General features: G+C 43.3%; 1 protein-coding gene across 1 annotated transcript in view; it reads left to right on the forward strand.

The window, feature by feature from the left end:
* LOC139369527 (phosphatase and actin regulator 3-like) overlaps positions 1 to 15394 on the forward strand; it is a 76087-nt gene that overhangs the window by 30388 nt on the left and 30305 nt on the right. Inside the window, exons 2-7 of the mRNA XM_071108768.1 lie at positions 878 to 1027; positions 1108 to 1215; positions 1455 to 1583; positions 1847 to 2077; positions 6472 to 6700; positions 7532 to 7770. Of these exons, the coding sequence (XP_070964869.1) occupies positions 878 to 1027; positions 1108 to 1215; positions 1455 to 1583; positions 1847 to 2077; positions 6472 to 6700; positions 7532 to 7770 (1086 nt within the window). The remainder of the gene's footprint in view (positions 1 to 877; positions 1028 to 1107; positions 1216 to 1454; positions 1584 to 1846; positions 2078 to 6471; positions 6701 to 7531; positions 7771 to 15394) is intronic.

The following is a 15394-nucleotide window of genomic DNA, read 5'->3' on the forward strand; positions in this document are numbered from 1 at the left end:
TTTTGATTGTCCTTTCCAGCTATTTCTAATACATTGAACTTCTCATGAATTTGACGTTGTTCTGCATTTGCATCAATTTGAACGGTGTTGCAGAGGGTTTTTAAATGGGTTGTCCGTATGTCCCCATTTTGCATCTCTAATTCCTCTAGTTTGAATTTTCTTTCAGGTTTTTCCAGTTTTGCCAGAAGTTGTTTGTGTTTATGGATTCCTCAATTAGTGTCAGCTGCTTGCTGTTGTACTGTGCTTTTTTGGTTCTGAGTGTACGTTTATAGAGTTTTAAAGTCTCACAGTAATGAAGGCGTAATTCACCATTATTTTGGGTCTCTGTGCTTTTGGTTGGATAGTGTTCTAAGTTTTTTCCTTATAATTTTACAGTCTGCATTAAACCAGTCTGTGGTCGTTTTTTTGTTGTTGAGGTAATTCAAGCAATATGTACCTGTAGGTAGAGGTAAAGGGACTATGCATAGATAATTAACAGAGAGTAGCAGCAGCGTAAAAATGGGGGGTGGAGGGGGGACAATACAAATAGGTAGCCGTTTGATTAGCTGTTCAGCAGTCTTATGGCTTGGGGGTAGAAGCTGTTAAGAAGTCTTTTGGACCTAGACTTGGCGCTCTGGTACCGCCTGCTGTGCGGTATCAGATAAAACATTCTATGACTACAGTAGGGTGGCTGGGGTCTTTGGCAATTTTTTGGGCCTTCCTCTGACACTGCCTAGTATATAGGTCCTGGATGGCAGGAAGCTTGGCACCAGTGATGTGCTGGGCCATTCGCACTACCCTCTAACAGTTCCCTGTTAGTCCTATAGGTGATGCTGTGTTAAATCTGAGCTCTCTTCTCTTCCCTTCCTCTCCTCTCCTCCTCCCTCTCTCCTCTCAGTGATGGAGCAGCAGCAGGGGGAGGGTGCTCTGGGGGGTGTGGTCTCGGGGGTGCGGACCCCTCCCGTAAGGATGAACAGTAAACTGGCCAGTCTGGGGCGGATCTTTAAACCCTGGAAGTGGAGGAAAAAGAAGCAGCAGAACTCCTCAGGTGAGAGACCAAGATGGACACTTGACTTTTATCTAACGGAATGTAGGATGAACCTGCTGATATTGTTCTGTGTGTTTCAGCTGTAGAGAGGAAGGAAGCGGTACCACAGACCCCAGACCAACTGGTTAGGAGGGGCCTGGAGACCCCAGACCAACTGGTTAGGAGGGGCCTGGAGGGGACTGAGCCAGGTACACACACACACACACACACACACACACACACACAGGTACACGCACACACAGGGCACACACACACACACACACACACACACACACACACACACACACACACACACACACACACACACAGTAATAATAAAAAAGTTAATACTTTCATGCCGATAAACGTATAACTCCTGTGTGTGTTTGTTTGTGTGTGTTTGTGTGTGTTTGTTTGTGTTTGTTTGTGTTTGTGTGTGTGTGTTTAGACTGTTGTGAGGTGTGTGGGGGGGTAGAGGACCCTCCCAGCCAATCAGATGCAGAGGAGGAGGAACCTCTGGCTCCCCTGGCAACCACCTCAGAGGACCTGGTCAGCGACGAAGACAACCCCTCTACAGGTACGACCTCTAACCTCTGACCTCTTACCCCTCTACAGGTAGGACAAATGTCCCCCCAAATTTTGATTTAGGACTGCAGTGCAGTGTCGGCTGTTTTCGTGAACCTCTGCAGTCATATTATGTATGGCATCTTATAAAGGCACAATGATAGGTGATCAGAACCACAGTAAGCCAGCTGATTCATTTCAGATTCACAAGAAAACTTTTAATATCAATAATTTGACAGAGGACTGTGTTGTTGATGATGATATTGTTTGTTTCAGTGATGGACCTGACAGAGGATACTGTGATGGTGGCTGTCCCTAGCCAGAATGAGGAGGGTGGAGAGGAGGATGCGTCCCTCTGTGAGTCCTGTGTGGACAATAATCTGGGACAGGCTGAGACAGGAGGGGGACAGGAGACACCCCACCCAATGGACCCACCATCCTGCCGGGCCGGCACCCCGCCACCCCCCAACCGGCCCAAACTACTGACCAGGCTGGGCAGTCTAGAGGGTAAGTCTCAAATCAGCTTCTAGCTAGCCTCTGTTACTGGCCTGTTAGCCTGCTAGCTAACGCTAAGAAGCCTCATACTGCTGGCTTAATACGGTCCAAGCTGGGCTGACAGGGGGTTAGGTTGAACTATCACAGATCATCATAATATCTCATACCTCTCCACCAGGCTAGTATGTTATATATATATATATATATATATATATATATATATATATATATATATATATATATATATATACTGTATACAGTGCATTCGGAAAGTATTCAGACCCCTTGACTCTGTCCACATTTTGTTACATTACAGCCTTATTCTAAAATGAAATAAATTATTTTTTGCCCTCATCAATCTACACACAATACCCCATAATGACAAAGCAAAAACAGGTTTTGAGTAATTTTTGAAAAACAAATTATAAGTATTCAGACCCTTTACTCAAGACTTTGTCGAAGCACCTTTGGCAGTGATTACAGCCTCAAGTCTTCTTGGGTATGACGCTACAAACTTGGCACACCTGTATTTGGGTAGTTTCTCCCATTCTTCTCTGCAGATCCTCTCAAGCTCTGTCAGATTGGATGGGGAGCGTTGCTGCACAGCTATTTTCAGGTCTCTCCAGAGATGTTCGATCAGGTTCAAGTCCGGGCACTGGCTGGGCCACTCAAGGACATTCAGAGACTTGTCTTGGCTGTGTGCGTAGGGTTGTTCTTCGCCCCAGTCTGAGGTCCTGAGCACTCTGGAGCAGGTTTTTTATCAAGGATCTCTCTGTACTTTGTTCCGTTCATCTTTCTCTTGATCTTGACTAGTCTCCTAGTCCCTGCTGCTGAAAAACATCCCCATAGAATGATGCTGTCACCACAATGCTTCACCGTAGGGATAGTGCCAGGTTTCCTCCAAATGTGGCGCTTATAGCATTCAGGCCCAAGGGTTCAATCTTGTTTTCATAAAAATTTATTTTATTTGTCATTTGCGCCAAATACAACAGGTGTACTGTGAAATGCTTACTTACAAGCCCTTAACAGACAATGCAGTTTTAAGAAAATAGAGCTAAGTAATTGTTTATTAAATAAATTAAAGTAAAAAATAAAACACTGAAATGTCTTGATTCAATAAATATTCAATCCCTTTGTAATGACAAGCCTAAAACGAGTCACATAATAAGTTGCATGGACTCACTCTGTGTGCAATAAATGGTGATTTTTTTTAATGACTACCTCATTTGTCACGCCCTGGCCATAGAGAGGCTTTTATTCTCTATTTTGGTTAGGCCAGGATGTGACTAGGGTGGGTATTCTCATTTCCACCCTGACGACGCCCGTGACTGAACTACCCACCACAAACGGACCAAGCGGCGTTGCCGGGAGGAGCAGCGTTTTCTGTAGGAATGGAGATATTGGAATACAAGGGACCCTGGGCAAAGGCTGGTGAGTCCAAGGGAGGCGATACAAGCGGCAAACGCAGAGCGGCGACAGTACGAGGAGTTGACACAGCGGGGCAGGCACGATAGGCAGACCCAAATTATTTTTGGGGGGTGGCACACGAGGAGATTGGCTGAGTCAGGTTGGAGACTTGAGCCAACACCCTGTGCTTACCGGGGGGAGCGTGTGACTGGTCAGGCACTGTGTTAGGCAGGGATGCGCACGGTGTCTCCAGTGCGCTCTCATAGCCCGGTGCGCTATATGCCAGCTCTCTGCTAGAGTGGGCATCCAGCCAGGGCGGAGCCACCTCAGCGCGTTTGGTCTCCGGTGCGCCGTTTCGGCCCAGGGTATCCTGCGCCGGCTCTGCGCACTGTGTCTCCGGTGCGCTGTGACTGCTCAGGGTGTCCTCTGCCTGCGCTCCGCACGTGTCGGGCTAAAGTGGGCATTCAGCCTGGAAGAGGGATGCCAGGGATACGCACCAGATCTCCAGTGCTCCCCCACAGCCCGGTTCATCCTGTGCCTTCTCCAAGGACCAGGCCTCCAGTAAGTCTCCCCAGCCTGGTGAATCCTGTGCCTCCTCCAACGACCAGGCCTCCAGTAGGTCTCCCCAGCCTGGTGAGTCCTGTGCCTGCTCCACGGGCCAGTCCGGGGCCGGCAGCGAGGGTCCCCGCACCAGAGGCGCCACCAAAGTGGGGGGAGACAGAGGCGGAGGGGGGTCTACGTGCCGCCACCAAAGGGATGCCCACCCGGACCCTCCCCTTTAGAGTCAGTTTTTGGTGGATATTCTAGTTTCTTTATTTCTATGTTTTCTATTTCTTTGTGTTAGGCCGGGTATGGTTCTCAATCAGGGACAGCTGTCTATCGTTGTCTCTGATTGGGAATCATACTTAGGCAGCCTGTTTTTCCACCTTAGTTGTGGGTAGTTGTCTTTGTTAGTGGCCTGTATAGCCCTAGTGAGCTTCACATTCATTTTTTTTGTTGTTTCTTGTTTTGTTGGCGACATTTATAATAAAGTAAAATGTACGCTGACCACCCTGCACCTTGGTCCGGTCATTTCCACTACGGCGATTGTGACATCATCTCTGTATAATATACAATTATTGTAAGGTCCTTCAGTCGAGCAGTGAATTTCAAACACAGATTCAACCACAAAGACCAAGGAGGTTTTCCTTGCAAGGTAGGGCAACTATTGGTAAAAAAAATCAGACTTTCAATATCCCTTTGCGCATGTTGAAGTTATTTATTACACTTTGGATGGTGTATCAATACACCCAGTCACTACAAAGATACAGGTGTCCTTCCTAACTCAGTTACCAGAGAGGAAGCAAACCATGAGGCCAATGGTGACTTTAAATGAGGTACAGAGTTTAATGGCTGTGATAGGAGAAAACTGAGGATGGATCAACAGCATTGTAGTTACTCCACAATACTAACCTAAATGACAGCGTGAAAAGAAGGAAGCCTGTACAGAATAAACATATTCCAAAACATGTATCCTGTTTGCAACAAGGCACTAAAGTAATATCGCAAAAAAATTGGCAAATTAGGCCAAATCCAACACATTACTGAGTACCGTTCTGCATATTTTCAACAACAGTGGTGGCTGCATCATGTTATGGGTATGCTTGTAATCATTAAGGATTGGAGAGTTTTTTGAGGATAAAAAAGAAACGGAATGAAGCTAAGCACAGGCAAAATCCTAGAGGAAAACCTGGTTCAGCCTGCTTTCCACCAGACACTGGGAGATGAATTCACCTTTCAGCAGGACAATAACCAAAAACACAAGGCCAAATCTACACTGGAGTTGCTTACCAAGAAGACAGTGAATCTTCCTGAGTGGCTGAGTTAGAGTTTTGACTTAAATCTGCTTAAATCTATGAGAAGACCTGAAAATTGTTGTCTAGCAATGATCAACAACCAATTTGACAGAGCTTGAAGAATTATTTTGAAAAGAGTAATGGGCAACTGTTTCACAATTCTGTTGTGGAAAGCTCTTAGAGTCCCATAATGACTCACAGCAGACAAAGGTGTTTCTAACATGTATTGACTCAGGGATGTGAAAACCTATGTGACATTTCAAACATTTCTAAAACCATGTTTTCACTGTGTCATTATGATGTATTGTGTGTTGATTAGTGAGGGAAAAAAAATATCATCCATTTTATATTCAGGCTGTAACAAAACAAAATGTGGAAAAAGTTATGAATACTTTTTGAAGGCAAGGGGGACTCAGGCGTGGGCTCAGGTATATATTTTTTTCGGGGGGGGACTCAGTCGTGGGCTCAACTTGCTATTATGAGTTGGAATAGTAGAATACATTTCGATTTCAAAATTTGGAGGACGACCAGTGGCCCCTCATGATGAGTTCAGATTTTGTGTGGCCCCCATCCCCATCACAGTTGCCCATCCCTGCTGTAGGTCCACACCCAGCCACTCTACCCAGGAACTTGGCTAACAGAGTATTACGTATATAATGTCTGATAACAGACAGGTCCTCAACCTAATCCATGAAGAGGTCTCCAACCATAATGTCTGATAACAGACAGGTCCTCAACCTAATCCATGAAGAGGTCTCCAACCATAATGTCTGATAACAGACAGGTCCTCAACCATAATGTCTGATAACAGACATCCATGAAGAGGTCTCCAACCATAATGTCTGATAACAGACAGGTCCTCAACCTAATCCATGAAGAGGTCTCCAACCATAAGAGGTCTCCAACCATAATGTCTGATAACAGACAGGTCCTCAACCTAATCCATGAAGAGGTCTCCAACCATAATGTCTGATAACAGACAGGTCCTCAACCTAATCCATGAAGAGGTCTCCAACCATAATGTCTGATAACAGACAGGTCCTCAACCTAATCCATGAAGAGGTCTCCAACCATAACGTCTGTACCATTTTACCCAGGACCTTCACCAATTATATTTACCAACAGAGTAACAGTAACATTGTATTATTATAATACTCTCTCCAGGTCCTCACCCTTTCCCTAAGTCGGGTGCTAACCCAGAGAGGAAGAAGTCTCCAGCCACTTTCCCCAGGACCTTCACCCTGCCCAGAACCTCCCCGGATTCCTTGCTGAGAGGACGGATCACCACGCCTACTGGCTCTCCCCACCTGGGGATGCTGCACCCCCCACCACCACCCAGCTGCATCATTGAGGAGCTCCATCGCGCCCTCGCCACCAAACATAGACAGCACAGGTAGGACACCAATCAATCAATCACCAAACATAGACAGCACAGGTAGGACACCAATCACAGACAGCACAGGTAGGACACCAATCAATCAATCACCAAACACAGACAGCACAGGTAGGACACCAATCAATCAATCACCAAACACAGACAGCACAGGTAGGACACCAATCAATCAATCACCAATCACAGACAGCACAGGTAGGACACCAATCAATCAATCACCAAACACAGACAGCACAGGTAGGACACCAATCAATCAATCACCAAACATAGGCAGCACAGGTAGGACACCAATCACAGACAGCACAGGTAGGACACCAATCACCAAACACAGACAGCACAGGTAGGACACCAATCAATCAATCACCAAACACAGACAGCACAGGTAGGACACCAATCAATCAATCACCAAACATAGACAGCACAGGTAGGACACCAATCAATCAATCACCAATCACAGACAGCACAGGTAGGACACCAATCAATCAATCACCAAACACAGACAGCACAGGTAGGACACCAATCAATCAATCACCAAACATAGGCAGCACAGGTAGGACACCAATCAATCAATCACCAAACACAGACAGCACAGGTAGGACACCAATCAATCAATCACCAAACACAGACAGCACATGTAGGACACCAATCAATCAATCACCAAACACAGACAGCACAGGTAGATGGATGGAAAGCATGTTGTTGTAGGGTAAAGTGCCTTGCTCAAGGCCACAACGGTAGAGGATTGTTAGGATTTGAACCCAGCAGCCCTTCAGTTGCCAGATCAATCCCCCCTTTTATTTGAAGGTATCTATGTGCTCTGTTGTCCTCCAGTTTCCAACCAAAGGAGATACACTCTTCTCCGAAGCGTTGGTCCGACGGTCATCTGTTGCATACAGCCAGCGTGGAGAAAGAGCTGTTCGGAGCCTCGGAGAGAGAGAAGGAGAGAGAGAAGGAGAGGGAGAAGGAGAGAGAGAAGGAGAGGGAGAAGGAAAGAGAGAGAGAGTCAGATGAGAACAAGGAGAACAGACGTCTAGACGATCCTGACCGTTGGAACGACTCCGTCATCTCCGGTAAACACACACACTCACACACACACACACAAACACGCAAACGCACACATGCACACGCACACAAACGCACACAAACACACACACACAAACACACACAAACACACACGCATGCACACACAAACACACACACAAACACGCACACATGCACACGCACACAAACACACACACAAACACACACAAACACACACGCATGCACACATGCACACACACAAACCCGCACACATACACACACACAAACCCACACACACACACACAAACACACCCACAAACACACATACACACACACAAACCCGCACACACATGCACACACACATACACACACACAAACCCACACACACACACACACACAAACACACCCACAAACACACATACACACACACAAACCCGCACACACATGCACACACACAAACACACGCAAACACACACACACACAAACACACACCCACAAACACACATACACACACACAAACCCACACACACACACAAACCCACACACACACACACACACAAACACACCCACAAACACACATACACACACACAAACCCGCACACACATGCACACACACAAACACACACACAAACACGCACACATGCACACGCACGCACACACACACACACAAACACACACACAAACACGCACACAAACACACACTCAAACACACATTCAAACACACACAAACACACACACACACAACACACACACACACACACACACACACACACACACACACACACACACACACACATACACACACACACCCAACACACACACACACACACAAACACACACACATACACACGCACACACAGACACATACAAACACACACACACAAACACGCACACAAACACGCACACAAACACGCACACAAACACGCACACAAACACACACACACACGCACACACACACAAACACAAACACACACACACACATGCACACGCACAGAAACACACACACACGCACAGAAACACACACACATGCTCACATGCACACAAACACATGCACACAAACACACACACATGCACACAAACACACACACACACACATGCACACGCACACAAACACACACACATGCACACAAACACACACGCACGCACACAAACACACACACACACATGCACACAAACACACACACATGCACACAAACACACACACACACACAAACACACACACACATTCACACGCACACAAACACACACACATGCACACGCACACAAACACACACACACATGCACACAAACACGCACACATGCACACAAACACACGCACAGAAACACAAACACACGCACAGAAACACACACACGCACACGCACACAAACACACACACACACAAACACACACACACATTCACACGCACACAAACACACACACATGCACACAAACACACAAACACACACACAAACACACACACGTGCACACAAACACACACACATGCTCACACACATGCACAAGCAAACAAACACACACACATCGAATCACACATTCAGCCAATCAGTGTTTGGCTGTGCTGCTGTAGTGCACTGTGTCCTCTACTCTCTGAGGCCTCAGAGAGTATCTCTCCTCTTCTATATATACAAAGGTATGTGGACACACCTTCAAATTAGTGGATTCGGCTATTTCAGCCATACCTGTTACTGATAGGTGTATAAAATCGAGCACACAGCCATGCAATCTCCATAGACGAACATTGTCAGTAGGTCTTAGCATCATGTCTGATTCTCTGTAATAATGCTAAGGGAATAATAATGTATTGTATTTTGTATAGTATTTTCTTTCACCAAACAACATGTTCAGTCACCTCCTTGCTGAGCTGTAGTCAATGAACAGCATTATTACATAGGTATTCTTCTTGACCAGATGGGATAGGGCAGTGTGCAGTGGGATGGAGATTGCATCGTCTGTGGATCTATTGGGGTGGTATGCAAACTGAAGTGGGTCTAGGGTGTCCGATAAGGTGAAGGTGATATGATCCTTGACTAGCCTCTCAAAGCACTTCATGATGACAGAAGTGAGTGCTATGGGGCAATAGTCATTTAGTTCAGTTGCCTTTGCTTTCTTGGGTACAGGAACAATGGTGGCCATCTTTAAGCAAGTGGAGACAGCAGACTGGGATCGGGAAAGATTGAATATGTAAACACTCTAGCCGACTGGTCTGCACATGTTCTGAGGACACGGATAAGGATGCCGTTTGCTGGATTAATGTTTTTGTTATATATTTGAATTGTATTTATGAGTTTTATCGATAGACAAACGGGTAATTTTATTTATTATTTTTTTTTATTTCACCTTTATTTAACCAGGTAGGCTAGTTGAGAACAAGTTCTCATTTGCAACTGCGACCTGGCCAAGATAAAGCATAGCAGTGTGAACAGACAACACAGAGTTACACATGGAGTAAACAATTAACAAGTCAATAACACAGTAGAAAAATGGGGAGTCTATATATACATTGTGTGCAAAAGGCATGAGAAGGTAGGCAAATAATTACAATTATGCAGATTAACACTGCAGTGATAAATGATCAGATGGTTATGTACAGGTAGAGATATTGGTGTGCAAAAGAGCAGAAAAATATATAAATAAAAACAGTATGGGGATGAGGTAGGTGAAAATGGGTGGGCTATTTACCAATAGACTATGTACAGCTGCAGCGATCGGTTAGCTGCTCAGATAGCAGATGTTTGAAGTTGGTGAGGGAGATAAAAGTCTCCAACTTCAGCGATTTTTGCAATTCGTTCCAGTCACAGGCAGCAGAGAACTGGAACGTAAGTGCCAAAACAAAGGAAACACATGAGTAATGAGGGATACAAAGTATATTTAAAGCACGTGCTTTCACACAGGTATGATTCCTGAGTTAATTAAGCAATTAACATTCCATCATGCGTAAAATTACAGAGTTGCCCATTATTTTGTCTATTATGTCAAGAAGAAGAGATCTCAGTGACTTTAAAAGAAGAGATCTCAGTGACTTTAGAAGAAGAGATCTCAGTGACTTTAAAAGAAGTGATCTCAGTGACTTTAAAAGAAGAGATCTCAGTGACTTTAGAAGAAGAGATCTCAGTGACTTTAAAAGAAGATATCTCAGTGACTTTAAAAGAAGAGATCTCAGTGACTTTAAAAGAAGAGATCTCAGTGACTTTAAAAGAAGAGATCTCAGTGACTTTAGAAGAAGAGATCTCAGTGACGTTAAAAGAAGGGTCTCAAAGGAGGTGTGTCTCTGTCACCCAATTGAACACTTCTGGGAGATTCTGGAGACATTTTCCACCACCATCATCAAGACACCAAATGATGGAAATTCTCGTGGAAGAATGTTTTCACATCCCTCCAACAGAGTTCCAGACACTTGTAGAATCTATGCCAAGGAGGTGCATTGAAGCTGTTATGGCTCGTGGAGGCCCAACGCCCTATTAAGACACTATGTGATTGTTTCCTTTATTTAGGAGTAGATTATGAGACGAGAGGGATAAAGAGTAACCGAATGGGGAATGGAACCACTGCCTCCATGGGGATATGTGTCCAATGCAGTAGTACTACTACTATACCAGCCCCTGGCACTATATAATACATTGTTCACAGTATAAATACATTCACTGTCTTTATCAATAGAGTTGCAATAAACGTTATCCCATAGTAGTTGTTTAATTAATTGTTTTTCACATGTGGACTGTACTTGGCAGCTAAAAGCTGAATTACAGTACACAGCACCAAAATAAATTATCTAATGACTCTGCCTCCTCACAGCAAAGTTTGCAGAGCTGGGAAGATTGTATCCCCCATATATATAACATTCTATTGGTTGCATGGATTTCGTATAGTAATTTAAATTGAAAAATCTGAAGTCTTTACTCCGGTGTTGTTTAGCGTATCAATTCATAAACCATGTGCCATGGAACGGGTACATCAAAAATCTCTTCCCAACTATTTTGCTATTTATATGGCACAGCTGTCAGTTTTTTGGTCCTTAAATGAAATTAGTATATGTTTTAATATATCACACTTTTCTTTAACCATTTATGTTCTTTAATACAGGGCCGACAAACAAGTTCCTTACGTTTTTGCCTCTTCCATTTTCCATTTTATTTATCACGCTGCAATTAGTTGGTTGTAATTTTGGGTAGAGCAGACATTTCCATATGTCTGTGTTAGCTGCATGTGTGACATAACACCACCAGTCCTATTTATGATATAATTCACTAAAATGATACCTTTTTGAAAAATGTATTTTGTATGATTGATGCCTTTAGTGAGAGGTCTAATGCTTTAATGTTTAATCATTTCTGCCCTCCGAATTCATACTCGTTGTATAAATAGGCCCTTTTAATTTTGTCTGGCTTGCTATTACAAATAAAATTGAATCTTTTTTGTTTCTATAATTTAAAAAGCAGGTCACTAGCTGTAGGCAAAACCATAAGCAAATAGGTAAACTGTGATATGACTAAAGAGTTACAGTTTTTTACAATCCCTTTGGCACTAATTTCAGAACCTTGTGGTCATTTTTCAAAACTCAAGATACAAAACTCAAACCGGTCATCACTTGTAACACAGTTCAAAACATTGCATTGTGCATTCATATCTTTAAAGAAACCTTGCACTTGCAGAATCATTGGTTCAAATAACTAATGTATCATGAAATACCACAGGAACACTCATTTAGATCACCCACACACAAGACACACAAGATAGTTTCACTGTGTAGTTGTTCGTACAATCATTAAATATTGTAGTACAAAATATGTGATACATGTTTCATTATGGTACTACACGTAAATACATCACTGTAAAATGACTAGTAGAGAGAATACTACAGACACAGTGGAATCATTGAACAAAATATGAAATGTTTTGATGAAATACAATAAAATCACAACAGGTTTCTTTGAATCAAAGCAAAAATAATTAGCTACAAAAAAAGAAAAAAAACTACAGTAAAACATCAACTGCAGTGTTCCTCACCTGGTTTACTGTAAAACATCACCTGGCTTACTGTAAAACATCACTGCTGTGTTCCTCACCTGGCTTACTGTAAAACATCACCTGGCTTACTGTAAAACATCACTGCTGTGTTCCTCACCTGGCTTACTGTAAAACATCACTGCTGTGTTCCTCACCTGGCTTACTGTAAAACATCACTGCTGTGTTCCTCACCTGGCTTACTGAAAAAACATCACTGCTGTGTTCCTCACCTGGCTTACTGTAAAACATCACTGCAGTGTTCCTCACCTGGCTTATTGTAAAACATCACTGCTGTGTTCCTCACCTGGCTTACTGTAAAACATCACTGCAGTGTTCCTCACCTGGCTTACTGTAAAACATCACTGCTGTGTTCCTCACCTGGCTTACTGTAAATCATCACTGCAGTGTTCCTCACCTGGCTTACTGTAAAAAGCAAAACAAAGGATGGATTACTGTACTTTTATATTTCCCTCAACCCTGTCTTGTGGAGTTGGCCACAGGTTCTCATCCACATCACAATAGATGTTTTCATTAGCCAATCATCTTGGGAAGAATCTTCGGGCATGGCGAAACCAGGCCTGACACTGGTCTGCCGTGATGTCATTGCATGCGTCATCCATGGCCTGGAGAAGGGTGGCTTGTTTGTGAGGGCGCCTATCATATACCTTCCACCTCCATGTGGAGAAAAATTCCTCAATCGGGTTAAGGAATAGGAGAGTATGGGGGTAAGTACAGGGTGGTAAATTGTGGATGGGCCTGAAACCATGCTTGCACCATTTGAGCATGGTGGACCTTGTCATTTTCCCACACAATGACATAGGTCATGCCATCAGCTCTACAGACCTGATTTAGCTCATCAAGGAAGGTTACATTCAAACAGCGAATCATGTGGCTGCCTGCAACTCAATATATAGAGTATATAGTGTAGAGAGCTATAGATGTTGTTCGACCAAACATTAGAAGGGGCAAGATGCGTAATCTAAGCAACTTTGACCGTGTATGATTGTTGATGCCACACATGGTGATTCCAGCATCTCAGAAACAGCTGCCTTCCTAGGATTTTTACGCACTACAGTCTCTAGAGTTTAGAGAGAATGGTGCGACAAACAAAACACATTCAGTGTTAATGAGAGAGGTCAGAGGAGAATGTCCAGACTCATTCAAGCTAACAGAAAGACCACAAATGCTCAAATAACAGCTGTTTAAAACAGTCGTGTGCAGAAGGGCATCTCTTAACGTACAACACCGTGAATAATTCAGGCTGTTGTGGAGGCAAAAAGGGGTCATACCCAGTACTAGATAGGTGTACCTAATGCAGTGGCCGGTGAGTGTACAGTAATGTCAAATCTGAAAACATGGTCTGGAAAAGTGGTACATGGGACCATAGAAACAGTGTCTGATAAAGAATGATGATGAAATATTACATCCATAGATAATGTAGTCCAATTGGTTCATGGTCCACGGTAATTGGTGTCAATGGATCTCGTTATCCTGAAACTTTCATGATCTAAACATGGAATATTGTTCATCAGTTTCCGTAAATCTATGCATTAAGAGTAACGCAGCAGTTACTTATCATTTTGAGCAGTTGTATCAATTGATAGTTAGATCATTGTAATGAAATTAATAGACAGACATCTCAGATGTAATGTCTGAATTGCATTTTGAAATGGTAATACTTTGATTTTCAATTGTGGTATTTTTAACAGGTGATTTTAGTTCAATGAACAAATGATCTTAGCTTTTTGCATTTTGATCATTGCTTGTGAGTTTTTTGTCTAGAGTTTTGAAAAATGACATCAAGGTTCCGAAATTAGTGCCAAAGTGATTGTAAAAAACTGTAATCAGTGTGTTTTTTCCACAAATAGACACGCATTTTCCTTTCCATGGTAGCAAGATCTTATCTATTTTTGCTAACTTTCTATAAAAATTTATTGGAGTGAGATCATTTCTTTCTTTTGGGATTTGTATACTGAGTATGTCCACATCTCTGTCAGACTATTTAATTGGTAAACTACTAGGTAATGTAAAATTAGCATTTTTAAAAAATCCAATACGTAATATAGTACACTCATCATAATTTGGTTTTAATCCAGAGAGGATAGCAAAAGTATCTCCTCTATGAGGCCGTGGAGAGATTCTAATTGTGGATTTGAAAGAAAACATGAATCATCAGCGTACAATGACACCTTAGTTTTTAAGCCACGGATTTCTAATCCCTTAATATTATTGTTTGATCTAATCTTAACAGCTAAAATTTCGATGGCAATAATAAATAGATAAACCTAGGCCCTGCATGTCCCAGGCACCCTCATTATTTGACTTCTGTGATCAAAAAAGCCTTGGTTTCATGCATGTCAACATCAGAAGCCTCCCCCCTAAGTTTGTTTTACTCACTGCTTTAGCACACTCTGCCAACCCTGATGTCCTTGCCGTGTCTGAATCCTGGTTTAGGAAGGCCACCAAAAATTCAGAGATTTCCATACCCAACTATAACATTTTCCGTCAAGATAGAACTGCCAAAGGGGGAGGAGTTGCAGTCTACTGCAGCGATAGCCTGCAAAGTAATGTCATACATTCCAGGTCCATACCCAAACAGTTCCAACTTCTAATTTTAAAAATTAATCTCTCCAGAAATAAGTCTCTCACTGTTGCCGCCTGCTACCGACCCC

This window comes from Oncorhynchus clarkii, chromosome 17, assembly GCF_045791955.1.
Source record: "Oncorhynchus clarkii lewisi isolate Uvic-CL-2024 chromosome 17, UVic_Ocla_1.0, whole genome shotgun sequence".
NCBI lineage: Eukaryota > Metazoa > Chordata > Actinopteri > Salmoniformes > Salmonidae > Oncorhynchus > Oncorhynchus clarkii.